This window comes from Psammomys obesus, unplaced genomic scaffold (assembly GCF_907164565.1).
Source record: "Psammomys obesus unplaced genomic scaffold, mPsaObe1.curated_primary_1811, whole genome shotgun sequence".
Classification (NCBI taxonomy): Eukaryota; Metazoa; Chordata; class Mammalia; order Rodentia; family Muridae; genus Psammomys; species Psammomys obesus.
Genome location: NW_026596120.1, coordinates 7,350,644 through 7,376,310, shown reverse-complemented (window position 1 = coordinate 7,376,310; position 25,667 = coordinate 7,350,644). Strand labels below are relative to the sequence as shown.

Below are 25,667 nucleotides of genomic sequence, written 5' to 3'. Positions count from 1 at the left end.
TGTCCCTGATCTTTCAGTCCCTCCGCCAAATAGTGATGTCTCTTTAACTGTGCTTAATAGTGTGTCTCTTTAAACATTGTGCTTTGCTGGTCAAAGGATTCTGTTGAGGGAAGAGGAAAATCATGTCAAGCCATATTTCTAATTAGTCATATCTCAGTCTTTCAGTCAATGAAGAGAACTTACTCCCAACTTTCCCCCAAGTAGCAGGAAAAGAACAACCAAGGGAAAGATAGTGTCTCAAATCTATGAGAGAACTCGAAAGGTGACCAACGACACCTAAAGCCTCCAAGGGGTCTGTGTCGACACCACTCCTGGGTAGTTGGTCTCGTGGAAAACACCCAGTACGCATTCACACCCCTGGGTGCCCTTCTCCTACCCACTGAGCATGTTGAGACATGGTAGGAGTAGGGATTATGACATAAGCAAATGTCCACAGGCTGAGACAGATAAAGCCAGCTCAGAAGCTTGACAGGAGGAACATCACCTTTGAAGGCCTCATAAACAGGCCAACCTCCTGCCACAACTCCCAAACGACCAGCCTCACCAGAGGGAACCAGGACCCCCTCTGGGCAGGGGAGAAGTGACTCGGGAATCCGGTAGAGGAAGCTGTCAAAACCCTAAAGGCCTAATACCAAGGATCTAAGAGCCATGGAGACGGCAATGTGTGTTTGTTCTCCGTGCTGCACCTGGCAGAGATGCTGCCCCCGGCTGTTCTCCTGCCTGTGCTGCAAGTTCATCTTCACCTCAGAGCGGAACTGCACCTGCTTCCCCTGCCCCTACAAGGACGAGCAGAACTGCCAGTTCTGCCACTGCACCTGCGCAGAGAACCCCAATTGCCACTGGTGCTGCTGCTCCTGGGCCAATGACCCCAACTGTAAGTGCTGCTGCACAACCAGCACTAACATGAAGTGCTACTACTACGAGAGCCGCTGCTGCCGCAACGCCACCATCACGTTCAGAAAGGGTCGCCTGCGGAGCATCCGCACCTCGTAAGTGCTGGGCCGTCCTCTGTGTGCCTAAGGTGGTTCGAAATAACTGGGGAATTCATGCCAGCTGCGGGAACTCCAAGACAGGCCAGTGTGCTTCCTAGAGGGCACTCTTCCTGGAAAAAAAAAAAAAGTCAGTGGTATAGCAGTTAAGTGTATACTAAACATTCACTAATGATATAGACCCCCAAGTCCCAAACCCAAGCTCCATTATTTATGTGAATGCATGCTGCACCCTTTGACCCCAAATGCTCTCATCTTGCATTTGTGTGATAGCTGTCAGCCACTATTTGTATACACATTCCCCTCCCTCATCTGTGCCCAGTGCACCCAGGAAAATACTTAGCTGGGAGATACTAAGTTGCCAAGGATCACCCAGCTGGGAAAGGGTAGCAACATGATTTGTATCCAGAGCTAAGTCAATGCTCCTAATTTTTTTAAAAATGCCATATTACAAGATGGAGACCATGATATGGTATGTGCTCCCTAGCCTATTATACGATACAAAAAAATAAATAAATAAAACCTGTTCTTTATCCCCCTCCTATGAACTGCGACATCTACCTGAAGAGTAAGAACTTCTAGGAGCCACTTTTGACCCTAATAACATACAGGGGTACCCTGAACTGATGGCCGCCACCTCTTTCCCATCCAAGATAGTGACACTCAGGCTCTCAGTCACTCAGTAAGGTAGCAACCCCAGACCCAGCACACTGTTCTTTTTATGTCACATGTCAGGGGAGTCAGGAGCAAGAGGAGATTTCAGATAGGAGGGACAGTCACAGCCTGGTCATGTCATGGTAGCAGGGAGGGAGGCTGAATGGGGATCCTTAGTCATCAGTGGTTCCCAAACTCAGAGGTGCACTGAAATCCCCTCGGATTAAAAACACTGGCACTCACCTCTCAGTGTTTGCTTTTTCATTGATCTTGGGGTACAATCTGGGCTTCAGAATTGTAAGAACTCTATCCCCATTGGGGGCTTCTAAATGGAAGAACTGGAGGTATTGTATCGAGGATGGGAGCTGGAGACTTGGAAGGCAGATGTGAAAACAGCAAAGCTAAGGAGTGAGTGAGCTGTGCAGGGGCCCAGAGGCAGAGCGCATCATCCGGAAGGCGAAAAGCAGATCTGTGGGGTGTGGTGACTGCTTTGGCATAGAACTGGAGGGCCCGGAGACCTTTGTTGGATTTCAGCTTGTTTGAGGATGGGCAGGCATGCTATGCAGGTGCCAGAGAGCCTGCTCTAATCCGCTGGTGCTTGCCTTTCAACTCCCCTCTCCTTGTCTCCCTGCCCTCCCCTTCCCATGAAGCACCCTCATTTCTCCCTGACTCTCCTCTAACTTGGCCTTCTTTGCTTCATTCCTTTCTGCACTCCCTTTCTCACAACTTGGGCCCCATTCCTTGGGCCATTCACAGTCCTGCTCACTCTCTCTTCACACAGCATCTTCCTGTTCATTTTCCCTTCCAACCTTGTATGATCTCTCCATGTATTATACATGGATTCAGACCCTTTTTTTAATCAGGGAAGCCCATCCAGCCACTACATGCACAATTGACTAGTGACTCCAGGTGACCCTTCAGGGACCAAGTGGGAGGCTAGGTTGGGAAGCAGAAAGGAAACGGAGCTGAGAACAGTGAGGCTGCAAGCCTGGATCTCAGCATCCAAGTCGTCAGAGCTGACCTAGTCGTCAGAGCTGACCTAGTCGTCAGGGATGACCTAAGGATATAGGGGGACATTCTGTACCTCAGGGCCACTTCTAGGGCAACGTGTTTGGGAAGCATCTTTGACTGTCAGTACTCTGAGATGCAGGTTCCTTGGCCAAGAAAGAGGAGAAGGAGACAATGAGAAAGGGAAATCAGGCTGGCAAGAGCAAAAGAAAACACAGCCCACCATCAAGCCCAGCACCTTACTATGAACAGAGAAATGATAAGAAGGGCCACAAACTGCATCCGCTGGCATCTCCGTTCCCACGGCCAAGCCACTTATTTTCCTAAACTGCTTTTACCTTGACCACATCTTCTCAGGGTATGCATTTGAATTCCACAAGCATGGCCTCAAAATTTGCAGTTCTTGCAACTGAATCCATGAAGCTGACCTCGGACTTCAGACGAATAAAGCCTATTAACTCACAACAGTAGGAACATGCACAGGCTTTCACGGGCTGAACTACCCTTCTCTTCTATCATGATTTCCTCCTCCACTGTGGACATTAACTGGTGAATAGCACAAGAGAGTGAATACAGGGGCCATACTTACTCTGATGATGGATTATTTCATATATACTTTATCAACCCCCATGAAGGAAGTGCTGTAATCTTTGATTTACAGCTGGGGAAACTGAGCACACACACACAAATATATATATATATATAAATAATCTTTCTAAATGAGCAACTCTAACAGTGCCATGCTCCATCATATTAAAATTTCCCAGAGGCAGATCCTTGTGTCTTGCTATTGATCCGGTGGTGAGCTCACAGGTTCTAGGCTCAGCGCAGAAAGTGTCTCTTGCTGTCTTAGAAAGGTCATTTACTACTTTTCTCTGTCCCATCCCGAATACAACAGTAATGGCAATGCCACTGCTTTCCACGCCTGTAATTGGGAGAGATTGGATTTACTGACTCATTTTATCAAGTGGGAGCATATGTCACTCTATGCCAGTGTTAGGTGCCTGGCTAAGAAGGCGTCACAAGGCATGACAGGACAGGGGCTCACGTTAGTGAGAACAGTCAGTCTGTCCTCTTAGTCCTGTCTGGAAGGCAGCTACAACGTATGGAGCCTGAATCTGCTACTCTAAAGAGAAAGAGCAGATGCAATCATTCACATTCCCCTGCACAGGAGGGTAGCAGGCTGTTTTCGAGGTTGGGACAGCGCTCTGGTCCGAGTTCCAGCATCATGAAGCAGCACTACTTCTGTTCTGATCTGTCAAAGCCACCACGGGCCTGTCTCCTGGCGGTACTCTCTGGTATAGGCCCAGCTGACCATGTCACACCCTTCTGCTGTTTTTCTCTCCCTCAAAATTAAAATTAGTACGAGGGTGCTGCAAGGTCCTGCTGGACCTAGAGAGGCTGTACTCAGTCCACACTGGCATTAAATTCATTCCTTTTTTTGTTTTTTTGGTTTTTTGAGACAGGGTTTCTCTGTGTAGCCTTGGCTGTCCTGGAACTCACTCTGTAGACCAGGCTGGCCTCGAACTCACAGGGATCCACCTGCCTCCGCTTCCCAGGTACTGGGATTAAAGGTGTGGGCCACCACCTCCAGCTTATTAAATTCAGTCCAAGTCATCTTTTAAAAGTGCCGCCGCAGCAGGTACCAAAGGCTTTGCCTGAGTTCATTTACTAAGACAGTGGAAGCAAGCCAAGAAGACAGGCACCACGCAGGCGCCGTTCCATCCCCTTTCCAACGCGCCACCTCTCTGGACAGATGCCTCCGGAACTCTGCCGCGGGTTCCTGAAGCCTCTGTTCGCTTTTTCTTTTCAGCTCTAAGACCGCCCTCCGCGTGGGGAGCAGCGACACCCAGATGGAAGAGCCGAAGTCCATGCCCACCAGCAGCCATCTGGTGAACCATCTCACCTGTCCCATGTGCAGCCGGCTGCGCCTGCACTCCTTCATGCTGCCGTGCAACCACAGCCTGTGCGAGAAATGCCTGCGGCAGCTGCAGAAGCGCGCCGAGGTCACGGAGAACTTCTTCATCCTCATCTGCCCCATGTGCAACCGCTCGCACTGCATGCCCTACAGCCACCAGATGCAGCTGCCCGAAAACTACCTGCGCGGCCGCCTCACCAAACGCTACATGCAGCAGCACGGCTACATCAAGTGGCGCTTCGACCGGTCCTCGGGGCCCATCCTCTGCCAGGTGTGCCGCAGCCGGCGCATTGCCTACAAGCGCTGCGTCACCTGCCGCCTCAACCTGTGCAACGAGTGTCTCAAGGCCTTCCACTCGGACGTGGCCATGCAGGATCACGTGTTCGTGGACACCAGCGCCGAGGATCAGGACGAGAAGATCTGCATTCACCACCCGTCCAGCCGCATCAACGAGTACTGCCGCAGCGACAACCAGCTGCTCTGCACCTTCTGCAAGATCGCTTTCCACAACGGCCACGACACCATCAGCCTCATCGACGCCTGCTCCGAGAGGTCTGCGGCCCTCTTCAGCGCCATCGCCAAGTTCAAAGCAGGTCCTGGTCGGCTCCCCCCCCCCCCCGCCCCTGCTCCCACCTTCAGGGTTAACTACCAGCTGTGGAAAAAGACCAGGAGATGGTATGGGGGGCCTGTCAGGGAGCCTTACACCACCTGGTGGAGGAATCCAGGCACTGGGAGACCCTGAGATAGCTAGCGAGACACTGTCATGGCGTCCTTGACAGCCATCACCCGCCAGTTAGTGTCACGAAGTCACTGTGTCCCTGTGACTCGGTTTTTTTCATCTGTAAGATGGGAAGGATAGTGGTGGTAGCTCCCTCATTGGGTTGTTGTGAGGATTTAATGAGTTAGTTTTATGAAATATGCTCTTACCTCTCCCCCCCACCCCAGCAGGGAGCGGGAGGGCCCTGGTGTATATATAATAAGCATATAAAGATCCTGTAATCTTTGTTGCAGTTTTCCTGAACTTTGGCCTCATTTTCCAAAGGGGAGAAGTTGGGAGTTTTCTCCCACCACATCCTGAAGTTACGTGGGGTTTTTGTTTGTTTGTCTGTCTGTCTGTCTGCTTTTACTGAACATGGAAGTTATTTTTCACCCCCCCCTCCCCGTTTCCATGAACTTCCTGTCACAGTTGCAGACAACAAATTTAATGAGCTGCTAGTGGACACAAAACAGCCAATAACACTCTGGTCAGCCTCTGTTTGTATTCCTTCTGTGTGCTTGGTCAGAGTTATTCATAGTGGCTGTATAATACAACTTCTATAAAAGAAACTAACCCCTGCTTTTTATATTGGAGCCAAGTACAATAATATTTCATGAAGTTCAATAAAGGGTTCGTAATTTTGGAACATGTCTTCACCGGGTCAGACATGTCTTCATCCCCAGTTAGACCTAGAAATCCATTTAGGGAATGGCTCCATCTAAAGAGGACCACCTCATGTAAGCCTTTGTCTTAATTAGATTTTCTATTGCTGTGATAAAGCACATTGACCTAAAACAACTTGGGGAGGAAAGGGTTTGTTTTGTTTACACTTCTGCGTCATCGTCTGTCACTGAGGGAAGTCCTGGCCAGAATGTAAAACAGGAACCTGGAAACGTAAACTAAAATGAGAGCCATGGAGGAAGGCTGCCCACGGCTTGCTCATTCATGGCTAGATTAACCTGCTATTTTACACCATCCGGGACCACCTGCCCCATGGTGGCACCACACACAGTGAGCTAGGGACTTCCCACGTAGATCATCAGTCGAGAAAATGCCTTCAGATTTGCCAATAAGCCAATCCTACAGAGTCATTTTCTCTATAAAGATTCCTTCTTCCAAGATGACCCTGGCCAGAATACTCTTGGAATATACTACGTCCATTCTCAATAATCATACAGTGCAGAGGCCAAAACTCCCTTCTATGCATGAGACAACTGTGCTTAAACAAATTGGTTAGCAGAAGACAGCTGGTAAGTGGTACACCCAGTCTCTCCAACACCGGTGCTATACACAGTGACAAGACTATCCAAACACAAAAAGCCAGGCTGGGGGAGGGTGATGGACCACTACAACTTATAGTCCATGTCTGCTGCCGGAGTAGCCTACCGTCCGTGGCTGTAGAACACTAGATAAGGCTTTGTAAGCAGCATTCGGTAGTCGTCAGAAATTTCTTTCTTTCTCTGATACAAGAGAGATGCATTCCAGGGAAATGTTAGGTATGTCAGGGACGTGGGGAGAAAGAATAGAGGGGAATCTATTTCAAAAGCCTGTTCTGGCCTATCAGCCCTATTCTCTTCCCCCACCACACACACACACACACACACACACACACACACACACACACACACTCATTTCCTTTGAGTCCACAGAGATTTCCTCCAGTTTGATATGGCTTTGACATCTGGAGAGATGAAAATTTTCACAGTAACCAACTTGATTGTTTCTTTTCAGTCCGATATGAAATTGATAACGACCTGATGGAATTCAACATTTTAAAAAGCAGCTTTAAAGCTGACAAGGAGGCAAAGCGGAAGGAGATCCGAAATGGGTTTCTCAAACTGCGAGCCATTCTTCAAGAGAAAGAGAAGGTGATCATGGAACAGATAGAGAACCTGGAAGTATCCAGGCAGAAGGAGATTGAGAAATATGTGTCCATTACAAGCATGAAAGTGAATGAAATGGATGGCCTGCTCGCCTACTCCAAGGAAGCACTAAAGGAAACAGGCCAAGTGGCTTTCCTGCAGTCTGCCAAGATCCTGGTGGACCAGATTGAGGAGGGCATCCAGAATACCTTCAGGCCTGACCCTCAGCTGCGCCTGCACTCTCTACACTGTATCCCCTTGGATTTTGCTGAACTCTCCAATGCCATCCACGAACTCTTTCCTACGGGACCCAAGAAGGCTTGCTCCTCAGGGGACTCTCTCCCTTCCCAGTACCCTGTCCACTCAGAAATGATGATAGCCAGGAAGGTCACCTTCAGCACCCATAGCTTTGGCAACCAGCAGATATACCAGCGAAGCTCCTCCTTGCTGTCCTTCAACACCACCAACGAGAAGGCCAGGATGGGTCTGGAGACCTATGGGAGGGCTCAGTCCGCTGCGCCTGCCAAAACAACTGATGGCCTCTATACCTACTGGAGTGCCACAGGGGAAGCCCAGCCTCTGCAGAACAGCAACAGCTTCCACAACTGGTACTCATTCAATGACACCTCTGTGAAAACCCCAGGCCCAATCGTCATCTATCAGACTCTGGTATATCCAAGAGCTGCCAAGGTAAGACAAGGGAGGGGGAGGGGGCACAGAATGAGAGTGAGGGGACAGAAAAGGTTGTACACACCTCTCTGGCCTCTAGAGTGTGGTCGGTCAAATCTGCCCCTCAAAACACTCTGTAGTCAGCCTAGTCAGATAGGGTAGGTTACTGCAATGGTAATTAAGCCAGTTACTGTACTGAAATCACAGTAAGTGCATGTGAATCCCAGCCATGCATGACAGGCAGCCTTTCCCTTGGAAGGGAAACACAGGTTAGGAAGATGCTCATCTGGCAAGGTGCTTGCTGTGCAAACATGAGGACCTAAGTTTGCATCTCCACCATCCATGTCAAAGCCAGGTATATGTCTGTAGGTCCCATGCTGGAGAAGCAGAGGCAGGGAGATCCCAGGGTCTCCCTAGTCTAGTGGAAATAGTAAATAGTGAGTTTCAGGCTCAATGGCAAACATCATCTAAGGACTAGATAGATAGATAGATAGATAGATAGATAGATAGATAGATAGATAGATAGATAGATATAGAGAGAGATAGGAGAAGACAGTCTACTCCTGATCTTTACATTAACATAAACAGTCAAGTGGACACACATGCACACACATACTTACATACACACCACACCACACCAAAAAATAAAAGGAAGGAAAAGAGGGAGGGGGAAGGAAGGAGGAAAGGAAGGAAGGAAGGAAGGAAGGAAGGAAGGAAGGAAGGAAGGAAAGAAGGAATCAAGTTGGAATCAAAATAAGTTTCAAAATGGCTTGGGAGATCTTGAAAATGGGCAGTAGAGAGTCCAGGAATGAGTTAGCCACACAATCTCCACTGGCTGCCAGCTGTAGGTTCCTTTAAACTGCTACCTCTCTGAGACCCAAGCTCCCCATGATTTGAAAAGATTTGAATGATAATCCCCAGAAAAATTCCAGTTCTCTGAAATCTTTTTTTTTAGGGGTGATGTGGAAAGTGGGACATCTCACAGATCTCTGCACCTGCCATTCCCTAAGATGAGGCTTGCCATTGGCTTCTAACAATGAACAAATGGCCTTTCCCTTACCATCTCCCCGAAATCCAGCTGAGCCTACATTGAATGGCTTATGGAGTACCTTATTTGAATTCAGAGAGGCAAAAAGGTTGCCAGGAAACTAAATATTAAGTTAGAGATTTCTTGCCTCTTTTAAGGTTCCTACAGGGACACACCTCCGAAATTAGTCTCTGGCCTGCTTCCATATGGCAGAGCTCATTTTTTGTCCCTTTTTTTCTCAAAGAGAACAGACATCTTGAAGTCTAGATTAGTGGTTCCCAAACACTAATGTTTCCAAAAGACTTGTTAAGAGGTAGACTCTGTGTCGTTGGATTTCCAGGCCTGAGCAGCTGGCTTTCAAAAGCTGCCAGGGGTTGCCAACGCTGCTGTCTGCAGACTTCAGGAGGTAGAGTCTAACTAAACACAAGCAAATGAAGACCAGACAGACACCAAGTTTTGCCTTCCCACTCCACTGAGACATTGTAACCTTTGCTTCAGGGGCTAAAAGTAACACCACAAGAATGGTGCCAGGTGGAACGGTGCCCTCCTGGAGACCACAGGACACAGCAGTGTTTCTCCCTGTCCTTCACACAAGAGATGCCCAAGTAAACAGCTGAATCCCATTTCCAATGAGGCTAAATAGCAGGGCCTAGGCTGTAGGTGATATCAGTGAGCTCGGGTGGGAGTGTGTCTCATGTCCCAGGCTCTCGGGGAGTGCACAGCTCCTGCTCTGCTGCAGAAGGGCTGGTGGGGTCTGCTCCATGCTGGAGAGGTCACCTGAGATGCCTAAGGATTATCCCGGATAAGCTCGAGAGAGGGAGGCCTACCCAGAGAAGCAAGCAAGATACTGCTGCCTCACCTATGGCCAGACATTGGTTTAATGGAAAATAATAACAACAAATAATGCATCAAAGATACCTGTTCTAGGGCTGTGAAATAGACCTTTCCCAGGATTCATTGCATTTTACAGTGAAAATAACCAAGTCTATGTTGACATGACTCTCACAGGTTCGGGGCTTCCACATAGAAAATGTTCAAGTTGGTCTTAGACGTGTTAGTATGTATTCCAAAACCCTAGAGATCTTTTGATATAATTTGATTTTTAGAAATCATTTCTTAAGAAACTACCCTTCTCCCAAAAAGAATCAGGTGAGGATTTATACCCCAAAATATTCATTGCCTCATTTATCCGAGTATAAAGGCAGAAAAACCTGACTGCTCAACTATAGAAAAGGGTGAGTTATTTCTAAAACAGTTTATTTTTGAAGTTTCATTACATTCATTCATTCATTTTATCAGTGCGAATGCGTGTGACACACACACAGGGGGCGGGGAGGGGGGCTGCTACCAGAGCATACATGAGGGGGTCAGAGGACAACTTGAGAGAGCATCAGTTCTCTCCTTCCACTGTGGGAATGCTGGGAATCAAACTCCAGGTTGTCAGGCAAGCACCTCTACTCTCTGAGCCATCTTGCCGGCCTCTATGCGCAGTGTTGGAAGGTGGCGCTTTACTGGAATTTTTTAGGCTATAAAATATGTGAACTGTAAGTTAGGAGAATAAGCCTGGGCCATGCAATCCCAATCGCACGCCCTAATGAGTTTGCATCTCTCCTGACGGGAGAAAGACGCTGTAACGAGCCAAGTTGCGGATTGGGAAAGATGTGTATTTTCTTCCCTTATAATAGTTTGCACTTCCAGCGTGTGTTACCATAAATGTGCTTGTTTTGATAATCAAAAAGACAGTTACTTTTACTGAGTTGCATAAATTTAGTACTCATAAAATTACATACACATTGTATCTTATGACATTTAACTTTAGCCAAAAATACAACGAAAGCATTGGAAATGTGCTTTAAAAATAGTTTTTTGTTTGTTTGTTTGGTTGGTTGGTTGTTTGGTTGGTTGGTTGATTGGTTGGTTTTTTTGTTTTTGTTTTTTGTCTTTTTTTAAGTTTAGGGCCAGCAAGATGGTGGCACTTTACCACCAAACCTAAGAACCTGGGTCTTATCCCAAGGATGCATACAGTGGAAGAAGGGAAGAGATTACAAGTTGTCCTTTGTCCTCCACATGGACTCTGTGGCACTTGGCACGTGTGTGTACTTGCACATGTGTGTACACAGAAACACACACCAAGTAAATAATAAACAAATGGTAAATGTGAAAATACTATTAACATAAACTATTTCTACGCCAAACATTATCTGCTGTTTGCAGCCTGTTACTATATCTCTTCTTGGGAGTCGGTGTCTTCTGATTTGAGTGTGAACATACCGTCTCCATTGTAGGCTACTTCCTCATGAGTGAGAAGGAACTATTTTGCACCCAAGAGCACTATAAAGGGCTGGCGGACAAGCGGGTTTCTCTCCCAAGTTCTGTGATTCTACTGGAACTTGCCAAATGTATCCTTTCTGCCCCTGTAAAGTGGGAAGATGAAATCTGCCTCCCAGAGGCTTCTGGGAATTTCCTGGTTTGTGGGTAGAAATGGCTGCTGTGAGAGCCGACGCACAGCAGGTGTCTATGGCCATTGCCTCCATGCTGGCTGACAGCAACAGAACCCTGACCAGCATCTTCCTGTTGCCGAAATCCAATCAGTGTGTCACACGAGCCTTCGTCCCAGCTTCCAAGACTCACCATCTAAATCAATGCCCGAGCTCGGCAGCTGTAGAAGATGCGGTCCCCTGAAGCACAGCCCACGGACGGGCAACAGCACAAATCTTTACGGGGAGGGCAGAGCATGCGCACTGGCGCCATGCTCACGCACCAATCTCTCCTAGGTTTACTGGACATGCCCAACGGAAGACGTGGACTCCTTTGAGATGGAATTCTATGAGCTCATTACCACCCCTCCTAACAATGTGCGCACAGAGCTCTGTGGACAAATTCGGGACATCATGCAGCAGAACCTGGAGCTGCACAACCTGACCCCCAATACTGAGTATTTGTTTAAGGTTAGAGCCATCAACGATAATGGTCCCGGGCAGTGGAGTGACATCTGCAAGGTACTATGTACGCTCATTTCCTAGGTGGGATTTTATTATTATTATTATTATTATTATTATTATTATTATTTATTATTATTACTTGCACTTCTTAATTTTTAAACACACACATACATGCACACCATGGTATGAACGTGGATGTCACAGGAGGACCACTCGCAAGGGTAAGTTTGTTTGTTTGTTTGTTTGTTTGTTTGTTTGTTTGTTTTTTCCCTCCTGGGGAATCAAGCTGAGATCCCTGGGCTTCTTATCAAAAGCCTTTACCAGCTGAGCCAACTCTCTGGCCCATGCGAATGCCTTAACAGAATTGAGGCGTTTAGCTTGACTGGGAAAATCAGCAGAGACCACAAAGAATTCTCCCTCTAAGCCTAGAGAGCTGGTTAACTCTCAGCCAATGACAGGGCCCCTCGTCGTCTCTATCAGCCTTTGTGGGGGCCCGGTCCAAGGTACACGGGTTCTGCTGAACTCAAAACCACTTGTTCTAGGTTTTACGTTAGAATACAGGAATTCAGAGTAAAACCAGGCATACCCCCCCCCCTTCACTGTAGTAAGGAACTAGTAAACATGCCATTGTGGAATAAGAATGTGGAGAAGAATGAGAAATAATTACCCTGTGAAAACAAACTCCAAGGGAGGGCTGCACCCTAGGAAGACGAAGGTGTGAAATTTAGCAAAGAGGCAGTACAGACAGTTAAATGAAAATTTCTCACAGAGAGGAAATAAGACTTGTGGTACAAGAACATCCTATGTAATATTTAAGACATAGACAAAAATTTATACTAAAACTATTTGTGCTTTACCTGGGAGTCAAAAAAAAAAAAAAAGAAAAAAGAAAAAAGAAAAAGAAAAAGAAAAAACATACTTTGCTCAGGTCACGTGAGCTCCATACAGCAAAGAAACAAACTTGTTCTTCGTGATGGAAAGCTGATGCTTCCCCAAACTCCCAAGTGACAGCACACTCATGAATATCATTGTACTGATATGAAAAATAATACTGGGACTGTCAAGAGCTATCGTACAATTTAACGGTGAAGGTGCTCTTTGGAATCTGAATAAGTCTTAGAGGTTCTTTAAAAGAGCCAAGTCCACTCATTTAGCATTTGGAAGAAATGGGATTTAGGGCACTCAGAGAAGAAAACCTCTAGAAACTCCTTCTAGGACAGGCCTGGACAACACACATCTGTCTAATCTGATGTCCACAGAAACTGAAATGTTATCATCTGTTCCTCTCTCCCCTCTTCTCTTCTCCCCTCCCTTCCCCTTCCAATTCTTCACCTCTTCCCTTCCCATTCTCCTCTACTGTTCTGTCTTCCCCTTTTCCTCTTCTCCCCTCCCCTTCCCCTAACCTCATCCTTCTTTCCCTCCTCTTCTTCTTCCCTCCTCTCTCTTCTCCTCCTCCTTCTCTCCTGTCTGCTTCTCTCTGAGTCAGCTTCATTTTTACTGACCCCTTAGTTTGCTGCTCCCCTAAACCCAGCTTTCATATAGTTTTGGATGCTCTGAGCGATCCAGTGACCCAGCGACCTCAGTGTCCAATCTGTGGGAAGGAATCTGATTGTTCCTTTTGATAATGATGGAGAATGGGAAGGAAGGGTGGAGCCAGGCTATGCTGTCAGGTAGCAAGCCTGCAGAGTGGGGCTATTCCTATCACCTCCTGGCGGCATTCCCTCTCTCATAGGTGTCAGACACTTCATGCCAAAGAAGTGGGATGGGAAAGCCTTCCAGCCTGCTCATGCAGCTGTTTCTCTGCCAGCCTTGCAGCCTGTTGGTCAGTTGCCACAGGGATCTTCTCATTCCACAATTTGGGAGCCTCACACCTATTGTTACATTGTTACATTTTGTACTCTTTGCTCGCAATATTAACACTCAACTATGGATATTTTTTTTCCCCTTTAATCTGTTCCATCTGCTTTCTTAGCTTTTAGAATCCCTCAGAAATGCCTTACCCATAAAGGGCACTCAGTAGTTACAATTGTTTTTGTTTTGTTTTGTTTTGTTTTGTTTTTGTTTTTGTTTTTTTAATGAATCATCTGTCATCACTAGATGTGAGGATTGGGGATGGATAGAGAGGTGGAAATGTCATCAGTCTGTCGTCTTACCCCTCAGGTCCCCTCATCTCTCCCACACTATGACCTCCTTGCAAACAAAATTCTTGCCTAATTCATCTTTCTTTCTCCTGTGGTGCTTGCCAAAGCAGCTTGCACGCAGCAGCTTCCTAACAGTTATTGAACGGATACATGAGTAAAAATGTAACCAAACAGATGAATATATGAGTGAATGTCTAAATTAAGGAATGAAGAAGTAAATTGATAAATAAAATTAATAATCGCAAAGTATCATAAGCTGCCTGAGAGCTGAATGCTTTATACAGTCAGTCAAGAAATAGCGTTCCCCTAAGATTGTCTTTATGCGATTAATTTGCCCTCTATGAGAGAGAGGGACATGCATTCCTGTCTCTTTGCTTTTTCACACAATATCTAAATGAGCAGAACCCTAATTAATGAGGTTTTGTGGAAGCTTCATTTTTATCTGACTCAGGAGCTACAGTATAGATTTTTCCTTCAGAAGTAATTCTTCCTCCCTTCTTTGTCGTTCTATTAGCATTCCAGAGGAAACACTGGCTTCCTTAACATTTGTCATGATTTGCATAAGTAAAGGCTTCAACAGCAAATGAAAATAAGATGGTGTGTTTGAATGACATTTATAAAGCTTCATAAAAGTAATGGCTTTAGCTCTTTCCTATAAAATCGAATTCTTTTCCTTTGGCACTGGTGCTATGCGTATTTCGGAAAGGTTTCATTTGAATGCTGCAATGAAGCAGAATAATCATTTCTTATCCAAACCACCATGCTTCCATCATATGTACTTTTATAAAAGACGTGAAATAAAACCTTTTATATTTGATTTGCATAGCCTAAGACTTGTTGAATGTTTTTTTTAAGAGATTTTCTTTGGCACGTAATACACGCAACAAGAAAATTCTTTATCCAACACTTTTAAAGGTCCCATTTGAAGGTCAACTTTGTGGCAGACACCGAATAACCATTATCACTGAGCGTCTGGATTCTCAAACTTAAACTCCAATGGAGAAAACAAAAGGAGGTGGGGCCGAGTGGAACCTAGGTCTGCATTCAAAGCTGGAGCTCCAGCCTCCTGCCCATAATCAAATGTAAATAGGTCTAGGAGGAGTGGACTCAGCCCTGGAGACAGCGCCTGAGCCTGGGGAGGTGATATCAGTGAGAACTGTTTGATAGTTCGATTGTTGTTAGTGGGACAGAAGTACATGAAAAGAGCCTTGGATTTCGGCTCATGTTCTTGGGTCCAATCCGAACACTAGCTTGCTAACCTGCATGGCAGTGGTTACTCTGTTGGTCTTGCTGTTTCCTTGCTCAAAGCCGCAAACATCAAAGAGCCCAGTGGTCTATTTTGAAAGGACAGATAAATGTGTTTTAGGCAAGCATGTATCTGTTGGCCTCTGTTTCTCCTTCTGATCTTTCTGTGGTCCTCAATATATCCACTGACAACATTCCATTCCTATCACTTCCTTTCTTTGCTCACTGTCTCCCCACACACTTTAAATCCTGCTTAGCCTAGCTTTCCATCTGTGTGCGGGTTCCCTCTGGCCGCTATGACAAGTTAGTGGTTAAACAATACAAATTATTACATTTCTGCAGCTCAGAAATACAAAATGCTTTTCCTGGGCTAAATCAAAGCACTGTCCATGTCTGGACCCTTCTGTGGAAAAGTTTCTGGGGAAGAACCCACCCTTTGCCTTTTAGTGGCCACTCACATTTCTTGACTCATGTGTCTTTCCTCTATCTTCAAGACATCAACTTCCGATTGGGCCCTTCTCCCACACCCAGCCCTCCCTCGGCTTCCCGCTGCCACCTCATCACCCATGGTGATGGGAAAGTTTCCTATCCCCTAACAGTTAACTTAATTGCCCTATGGTAAAAACACACCGAAGTTAGAGGGATCAGACCAGGACATCAGTGAGGGTCCATTGGTCTGCCACTCTAATCTTTAAAATGGATTACTAAATCACATCAGAGTTAGAGGGAAAGCCTCAAGCCTGGCAATACTAACTGACACTTTCCTGGGTCTTCAGAACCATTCAGAGAAAGCAGCCATCCCTGTTCCCTGGCATTCTCAAAATCCTTCTCAGTCTGCCAGTCCTTCAATGTCTATATGCTCAAGAAACCATCCTCTGGTCACCCTGGCTCTCTGCAGGACCCTCTCCTCAGCCTGTGCTGCAGCTGGGGCTCTGACACAAAACATGGCGGCCTCTCAGCAACTAAGCCATGACTTTTTCTCCCCCCAGGCTGTCTTAAGGGTTGAGATTGATGAGCAGCCTACATGACCATCACTATTTCAGCCTCAGGACTGACATCTACTCCCTAGATATGTACACTGGCTCCAGGCCCTGAAGTGAAACATGTACATTTTGCATTCCCTATGTCTTTAGGGCTTGCCATTTTCCAAGGAACTCTAAAACATGGCTGTAAATAAAATTCTGGGTCCTTCCCTACCTGCCCTACAGCCAGAGAAGCTTGAAGTTTGGGAACAAGTATACCTTAGGCTTAAATTGGACCTGGTTGGTTTTTCAACTTCATGTACATACTGTTTAATTAATTATATATCCCCAGTCCATCTTTGCTGAGCTTTGCAAGGACCTTGCCCTAATTTTATGTCCCAGTTCTAAAAAGGATTTACTTGTATCTCTTTGCTTTTATGTGTCCTTACAAGATATGTATTGCTGTTTGCTATGTGTCATTAGTCTACACCGAGTAGCGTTGTTAATCTCCCCCCCTTATCTTTTTATTCACTAAACACTGTGTCTAGATCCATGTAGATCCGTCCACATCCATGGTTCTCAACTTTCCTAATCCTGCGACCCTTTAATAAAGTTCCTCTTGTTGTGGTGCTCCCCAACCATAAAATTGTTCTTGTTGCTACTTCATAACTGTAATTTTGCTATATAATGTAAACATATCATAATGTAATCATAAGGTAAATACCTGTATTCTCTGATGGTCTTAAGTAACCCCTGTGAAAGGGTCATTTGACCCCCAAAAGGGTTGCAACCTACAAGTTAAGAAAGGCTGATCTACTTCATTATGGGTATTTTGTCCCTGAATGTCATTTGTTTCTTGCATGCTGCCTGTCTACTCAGTATGGACACCCAGGTAACCTCCAATTCTGCTACAGTAGTCGAGTATCTGACAGCTTGCATTCGGGCCAGAGGTGTGAAAGGCATTGTTTAGGGCTCATTCCTGAGTGACCTATGAGTTGTATGAGTTGGGAGGAGCAGCACTGAAAGTCGCTGTAGATGGGGATGCTTAGACATCCGTGACCTGGCTGAAGGCCTTTCTCGCTGTGCTCCTGAGCGATCTTTCCCCAGGCACCCTTAAGGTTTCCATTCACATTTCCTCCTAGAAGAATGGCAGCCAGGTTGGATCACAGCTGCCCTCAGGGCCTCAAGTTGACTTCATCACCTCTTTAAAGACCCCCATACCAGCATAATCATAGCTGAGATTGGGACTACAACCTACAAACTTCATTCTCATATAAAAAAATAGCAAACATTTGTTTCTTGCATGACTGAAATCTCTGGGTCTTAGAATAGGCAGCATGGTTATTTTTGGCCATACCCATGAATATTTCCATAAGAAAGAGAGCTTATAGCCTCAATTTAACCTGCATTTACCAAGATCTGTCTTTCTTCTATCTTTCTACCTGATAGCTATGTCATCTTGTTTTATATGCCCACATTTTATTTCAAAGCATTATTCCCTTTCAGGATTCCTCCTGAAGGTGGCCTGTTAGCACCTTTCACCCACTTCTTTACCATACCCCACCACCACCACTACCACCGCTGGTTAGTGACTCATGGGATACCACATAATTCCAGACAATGGTTTTAGACATTGCTAATATTTCCGCCCTTCTGATATTTGTCTATCACCTTTGTTCAGACTCCATGAAACGGCAGAAGTCTTGAACTTTGAAATAATCAAAGTCATAACTGTTTTTCCTTATGGTTTGACCTTTTGGGGTTCTGTTTAGAAAGTCCTTGCCTTGGCTTAGATCACAGAGATCATCTTCTACACATTCTTTTATTAAATTTATAGTTTCACCTTTCAAGTTTTGCTCATACAGACTCTACCTTTGAACATAATGAAAAGAACAGATGTTTCTGCTCTGCCACAACCGAGCCCATTTGCCCAGCGTTATCTACTAGGATTGCCTCCACTGCAAGGTCAAGATGCCACTTTGCTCTTATATTCACTACCCTCGTATTTAGGGTTTATTCTTCAATCCCTTATTACGTTTCAGCATTGTGCTTTCTGCTTTAAAAAAAAATGGCTTTAGCAAAAACATGGATGTATGCAAGGTAAAGGTAATATTGTATACATGGTAGAATACCATTTCGGGGCAAAAATGGAGATAATATATACAGATAACCCCGATAAAGATGAAACTAAAATTGCAAGCTATACACAGAGCCACCGGGTGCAGCATTCATATCTTTTAATTCTACTTTATTTGGGGTTCCTTAAAGCCTCTCTCTTCCAACCCCCCAACTCTAGGTAGGAGAGAGAAGGTTAGCAGGGAGACAGGGCGCAGACCCCATTACTTCTCCCACCTGTTTAGGGTCAATGGGTTTTGGGGGGATTATGCCAATCTTCATCAACAGCGAATGCAGCAAGCAGTGTTGAAACCAAGCTGCCTTGTTGAAACAGGTCTCTCCAAACTGCAACACAACACAGACCACACAACACAGGCCACACACTCTCCTGCCCCCCGCCCCAGGCTCTTCTATTTCATCTTCCTCAGAGTCCCAGGCCACGCCCATGCTGCAACTAGGTAGGCCTGCCATCAACTGGCAAAGACCACGTGCCACAGGAGGCAGTTACCAGCTGTGGGCAAACTAAAGCCCAAACTAAAAGTCCACACTTGGGAGTAAAACAAAAACATATTTACATGACATAACTGATTTTTAAAAGAAAGAAGAAAAAGAAAAGGACTTCCATTACAACCAGGGACAGTAAGAGGGGCTGACAGTGTTGTGAGTTATGGGTCCAAAAAAGTGAAAAAATAGAAAAGTTGAGGTTTTGTCTCAAAGTTAAGAGGGAAGGTGTTCAAAGATAAAGACGGGGTATGACTCGTAACAGCGTCCACTCTTACGGGAGCATCTCTCTGCTTTTGTTGTTTTAGCCTCAGCTTTGTGCTGCATTAACAAACTGCTAAGGCATCTTCATTACCCTTGTTTCTTTTTTAAAACCTGAAGTAGCTAATCATGGAGGCTTATTTATTCATATAAACATTGCTGGAAGAATTCCTTGTGGTATATTTTTTAATATTTTTTAAACCCAAACAGAATTGGGTTAGAAAGCCACTGAGAAATTAATTGGAAGGCAATTGATATGTTGGTAGTATATCTGAACATTTATTCAAACTGCTTTAAGTGATCTTTTCCAGGGTCTTTGACCTTGTGTTCCTGGGTAAACTATGTAGTTTAGTGATCTAATAAGCAGCATGAAGATTACACTCAATACAAAGTCATATGTGATAAATTTTGTTACGATTTTAGATGCATAATCAGAAAGTAAGCCGGCGACTGTGTGAAATAATTAATATGTCAGTTTGCTTATGGTAGAGTTTCACCATGCAGATGTATATCAAAATATATTTCACCCCTTAACCATGTCTAGAAAAATAAAAAAGTGAATAGTAAACAAACTTCGATATTATGACTGCTTGTTTTATATTGTAGTATATCCCTAATAGATGGCTGGTTCGGATGAAAAATCATTGTTCTCTGTAGATAAATCTGAATCCTAGCAAATCTTTAAGGACTCTGTTATTCCGAGAGTTTGTTGGTTCAGCTTGTTTTGAGGCATAAAATCTTATCATTTATAAGTAATGGTGGTTTTTATCTCTTCCCTTACAGTCTTTGAGTTTATTTTTTTTTCTTTCCTAATCGCTTTAGCAAGAGCCTTGAGTCTTACATAAAATGGCAGAAGTGGATACACTTGTCTTTTGCTGATACTAAACTTTCTCTGTTGTCTGGCTGTTTTTTGTTAGGTGTTTAGGTTCATAGCCTTGCAAAAATAAGGAAATGTCCTCTACTTCCAGGTTTCTGAGAGCTATGGCATAGAAAATTTTATATATATATATAAAATTTTATATATATTTTATATTTATATAATATATATATTATATATATTATATATAATTTTATATATATATAATTTATATATGTATGTATATATAACGTGTGTGTGTGTGTGTGTGCTTGGTTTGGTTATGGTGCCAGGAATTAGACTCAGGACCTGGTTCATCCTAAGCATCATTCCCAGCTCACCATGGATGCCTTTTCTGATTCTGGATCTTACTCTTACCTTCGTAGAATGAACCCCTGGTTATCATTATACCTTGTTTTAATATGCTCTTCTAACAGCTCTTTCAGTTGCCTTATCTTGACTGTATGATTGCAGCTGTTGTCATAGAGTAGCACTGCTTTCCCGTTGTTTTTACCTGATTCTAGAATCAGTATTTCAAATCTAGCTTCCAGGAGCTGGGAGCCTCCCCTCTCCTCTCCTCTCCTCTCCTCTCCTCTCCTCCTCCTCTCCTCCTCCTCCTCTCCACCACACAGCTTCAGTATAATTCTCTTGGAAAAGAACTGAGTTGGGCTCCTGGTGCAAGGAAGGAGGTGCCAACTGTCATTTCAATTTCTGTAGCATTTTACATTCAGTCTTTCTGCTTCTTCTTCTGTCCTCTGTTCTGTCAGCTCCTCTTGTTTATAAGCACTCCTCAGCCACCTCTGTCCCAATACATTACACAGTCATTAGCTTTGAAGATCCTTATTATAGTTTGAAACAAAATTTTGTGTATTTTTAAAATGCAATTCCAAACCCCATAACTCACAGTACCATTAGGCCTCATTTGTTCTCCCAGGAGCTCTGTGTGCCTCTTACATTTTTCATTTCATCTTTATCAAGGATTATATCTACATAACAACTCCATTTTTGCCCAATACAAATATAAAAGATTAAAAATTTTATCATAAAAAATTTGTGCCTCATATAAACACCTCTTCATCCATCTAACCCAGTCCTAGCCCTTTTATTTATTCATCACATGTCCTCATTTGTATGGGCAGTAGGATCTTTCATCCCAAATTTGGTCCCTAAATACCTCTTCAGTAAATATATATTAGGGAATGGTGATGCTGCCAGGTCAGATGCCTGCCACCTTCAAGGAACCAGGATGAAGCTGAGTCTGTAAGGTTTCTACTTAGCTCTCCTGCCCGGCGCAGTCTGCCTTTCCCAGGTAGCACTGATTGGCCATCCCAAAGTTTCCTGTCTATCTAAAAGGGGGGATATCGGATGACTTACAAATTATGGCCTATTCATCTTTCATACACATAGTTCTAGGAATCTTCTCTTTATTTTAGCCAATGTTGAAACTACAGAGCTTTAAAACAAACAGACAAACAACAAAAATTGTCACTTCCCCAATTATCCTAAAAAGGCCACTTGGAGTTTCGTAGAAACGCCAAACTTCTTAGCTTGAAACTTAGAGCTGATGAGAGTTGGGAAAGAAAGTTCCAGAGGCTGGGGTAGGGGATGGTCTGTGATAAAGGCCATTTGGAGCCCAGTTTATCATGCTTGTCCACATTCAGTTATAATATGAGCTGCCTTGAAGGAGGGAGAGCCTGATGTGTAGAAATGCAGTACCAGCACACAACAGCTGTGGGTCACTGTGAAAGCTCTGAGGTACCCTTGAGCCCAGAGCTCTTCATCTCTAAAGAGGGGCTGACTGTGCAAGTTTTCCATGATTCTCATGGGGTGTCACTGGGATAGTGTGTGGAGTGGGCTTGTGCTCTGAGAGCTGCTGTGCCTCTGTGGTTGATCCCATGCACTCTTTGCTCCCCATTGCAGGTGGTCACACCAGACGGGCGTGGGAAGAACCGAGCCAAGTGGGGCCTGCTGAAGAATATCCAGTCTGCCCTCCAGAAGCGCTTCTGAGCCTTTGAACACCCCTCAGAACTCTGCTGCTCATCAACATAGCTATATGTATATATATATATGTATTTTTTTTCTCACCGCATTCTTCAAGGGGGTTGTAGATGAATGTTTCCAGTGCGTCTGGCTTTTCTAAAAGGTGTCTCCTAAGAGCTAATAACAGGAAATGTCTGACATCATAACCTGCTGTGGTTGGTTCATTATGATGAAGCTAAGAGACAAAGCAGCAGGCCTGGAGGTCTGTAGCAGCTCAGGCCCAGCCCTGCGCTCAGAATTCTGTGGTGCCATGTGGGACAAGTGGGCATGCACCTGGGTGGTAACAGGTCATCTGTCTAGAAGCAGGACCCCTCGGTGTTCATTCAAATGCTGCCCAAACTAGCCCTGGATGTCTAAGCAAGTCAGTGGTTGATGGGAGATGCTTTCCCTCAATGCATAATCTATCTCAATATTAAGTAGCCAAAGTTGTGATAATGTTCTTCCTAATTATTGAGCCTGCATCTTCCCACAGCTTTGGCCATGGTCTGAAGTCTGCCTGTAGCTCACAAAGATAGGTCTCCCTTGTCTTGCTCCTCTGTACCCCAGAGCAAAGCAGAAGAAAGAAGCAGAATTTCTAGTACACATTACAAGAACGGATGCCCCAGGGAGCTTTATTATGATCCTGTCCCTGTAAATGATGGGTCGGATCCACCATCAAATTTGGTATTATCATATAATTGTTCCTTTGAAAAGCTTCAGAATCATCATTAGCATGGGAAGCAAATTAAATGGCATGCCAGCAGGGATTTTACCACTGATAAGCTAAAGTGAAATTAAACTTTAAAAAAAAAAAAAAAAACTAACTGTATGAATATCACATTACAATGATCACACCTACTCATGGCACCAACGAGGACCAGGCTGCAATTAAAGAATCCATACATCTGGATGCTGCCTCTCTAGAAACCTTGTGACTGGCCTGCAGGGACTAGAGAAGCTGAGATCTCTGAGAAGCCACCAAACCAGGCTCTGAGTCTTCCAAAAATCAAGCTGAATTGCTGAACAATAGCAACATTCTTGTCCATTCCTTGGTCCTTGAGGCTAGGAAAAATGGAAATCCCTCTCCGAGGACCATGTTTGAGGTACAAACATTGTATGTATTTTAGAACTGTGTCCCGTGTCCTAAATTTGGGAAGAGATTCTTAGATACACATTTACAAATATACACTGCCATGTTGAGCTATCTTCTCCATGTAGTAACACATTTCACCATCCCCGACAGCCTTTCTTTAGAAGAAGGGCTGTGGCTCCAATAGGGATGGGTAGCAGAACACACATGAAAACATCTCTCACTGTGAATGAGCAGCTGCTAGTTAACTTCCTTTGCTTGTTAAGCACACACACACACACACAAACACAAAACACCCATTCCATTCTAAATTCATCCTGTCCCTTAGCATGTCTATAATGAGACCAGAGGGGCGGGGCACTGAGCTAAACAGACCCAATGCCCACCCTGCAGATCTTCCAATCTAATGAGTGGTATAGATGAAGTGAGTATAGAGGTGCAGGCACACAGATGATTAGAAATGACTGGAAGCCCTAGGAAAGAAAGAGGCAGGGCCTGGGAAGTGTGAACTCTGGTCAGGATGTCTCCTTAAAGAAGCTGGAGCTACTTCCTCAAGAACAGGAAGGAGACAGCGGGTATGGGCAGAGGAGAAAAGTGGTTCTGCACAGAAGGGCAGCGAGTGTCCAGGCCTTGAAGCAGGAAGGAGAAAGGCTGGAGTACGGGAGGCAGGGCCTAAGAGCATCCCCGGGCATGGATGTCTCTGAAGCCCTGAGAACAGACGTAAAATAAGGCACCACTCTGTCCTGTTCACATTCTTGCTAGTGTGGCTCCTGCTCTCATGGGAAATGGACTGAGGGGCTAGGGAAAGCAGGAGGGCTGTCTGCAGTTGCCTGATCTGAGCAGGGATTTCAGGTGGGACAGCAGTCCTCCCGACCAGTGGGGTACCCACATGAGTGGGCAGGAGTGAGGTTAAGCAACTGGTGGATTGGCACATCCAGATGGAAAACGGACAAATTCCAGAAAGTTGCGCTTTAGGCAATTAAAGTATGACACAAATGCATGGGGAAACCAACAGAAGTAGCTGTTGGATCAACTACCAACTGAGTCAGGACAGCAGTATCCACACACCCTACCATTATCACCCCAGCTCATTTTTTTCCACTATGTAAATGTTTTATTTCAGTGTGGGCCAAGGTTCCCTCTTGGTCTGCTTCACAGGTCCTCGATAGGCTGGTGGGACCAGTATGGCCAGTACGACCTGGTAAAAGGGAATCATGTTCTTCACTTTCTCCAGCTGCTTCTCATATTCCTGGATCCTGACCTGGGATCCAGACAGGAACTCAGCACAGCTCCCCACATCCTCCTTTTCCCCATTTCACCAGGGCTGTGTATTTATCCTCAGGCACAGGAATAGTCAGGGCAATATACTTCTTTTCAAAATCATCCACCAAGCCAGCCTTGGCCACATTGGCCTTGTAGTAAGCCCAGTCAACTGCTGGTGGTTTCTCAGGCAGATTAGCCAACCTGGTGTGGAGGGTCTCATTCCAGGACTTGAGGGAGTTTGCAATTGTCTTTTGGTTTCTGGGTATGATCTCCCCAAAAGCTACCCAATCAATGCGTTTTAGAGAAAGTTTACCTCCAGCCATCTTGTGATCCTTCACCAACCCCAGTGGACCTCTGTCACCAGCAGCCCACCTCAGCTAATTTTAACAGAGGGTATGGATAACTGGGTATTGGCACTGGAGGGCAGTGGGAGGGACTTTGGGAAAACAGTGACAGTTCCTACTGACAACCCTGAGGGTCGAAAGACGAATGAAGAGATTATCAGAGGCAGACCTTCAAAGTTGGCTCTGAACTCTGATTCAGTTCTCTGAGGACAGGTTACTGCCCAACTGGCACAGGTGTGTCTTAGGGGCTTCCATGGGGACTGGTGCCAGGGACAGAGGGACACATAGACATAGAGGGACATATAGCTGACAGCAGTAATCACACTCTTACCCACTATTGCCTCCCACCCTGATGTCATACAAAAAAAAAAAAAAAAGTAAGCAAACAGAGAGAATCTCTTTCCCTCTCTTACAGACATTTTCCCTATAAGAAGGCCCTATAAGACCCTATTAGAAGACCTAGAAATGTAGTTCGGCAAAGGAAAAACAACACCAACTGTATTGGTGCAGCCCAGTGTCACCAGACAGTATACAAAGGTAGCTTAGGAGCCAAGAAGCACCATCTCAAAGAACTGCCATCAGGTAAGACAGAGAGAGCTGAAACAGGAAGCTGTGAACACCAGCGTGGGAGAGGCTACTGCATTCTAGAATGCCAGTGACACAGAAGAGTTCTGAATGCAGCTAGCCTCTGCTGGGTGGCCCAGAAACACAGGAGAGCTAGTTCTCACCTTCAGGTTGCTTCCAGACCACAAGACAACAGCCAAATTGCTTGGACCTAACTTCACCTGTCTCAAATCCAGAGGAGTCCCACAGTCACTTACAGAGTCTGTATGCAGAAGCCCAGGCCATGGTCAGATTCTGAAAACCCCAAGTCAGGGGTCTGAGGTGATGGCCTATAGCTGTTGGCGGTGTCAAGACCAGAGCTAGAATTTGAAGACAGGGTAACAACTGGATGTGATGGAGAGTTGCCTCCAGGACAGGGAAGCTTGTACAAGACAGAAGGCAGGCCGGAGAGGAAGCCTGCAATCAGAAACACTCCTCGAC

General features: G+C 45.3%; 1 protein-coding gene and 1 pseudogene across 1 annotated transcript; one reads left to right on the top strand and one right to left on the bottom strand.

The window, feature by feature from the left end:
• Positions 1-648: 648 nt before the first annotated feature.
• On the top strand, positions 649-21,914 carry Trim42 (tripartite motif containing 42). Its single transcript, XM_055629468.1, has 5 exons — positions 649-989; positions 4,465-5,162; positions 7,058-7,878; positions 11,659-11,883; positions 21,828-21,914. The coding sequence occupies exons 1-5, from the start codon at positions 649-651 to the stop codon at positions 21,912-21,914; spliced, it is 2,172 nt and encodes a 723-aa protein (XP_055485443.1).
• A 2,216-nt stretch (positions 21,915-24,130) lies between these two features.
• LOC129692983 (ATP synthase subunit d, mitochondrial-like) lies at positions 24,131-24,602 on the bottom strand (annotated as a pseudogene).
• Positions 24,603-25,667: the final 1,065 nt, after the last annotated feature.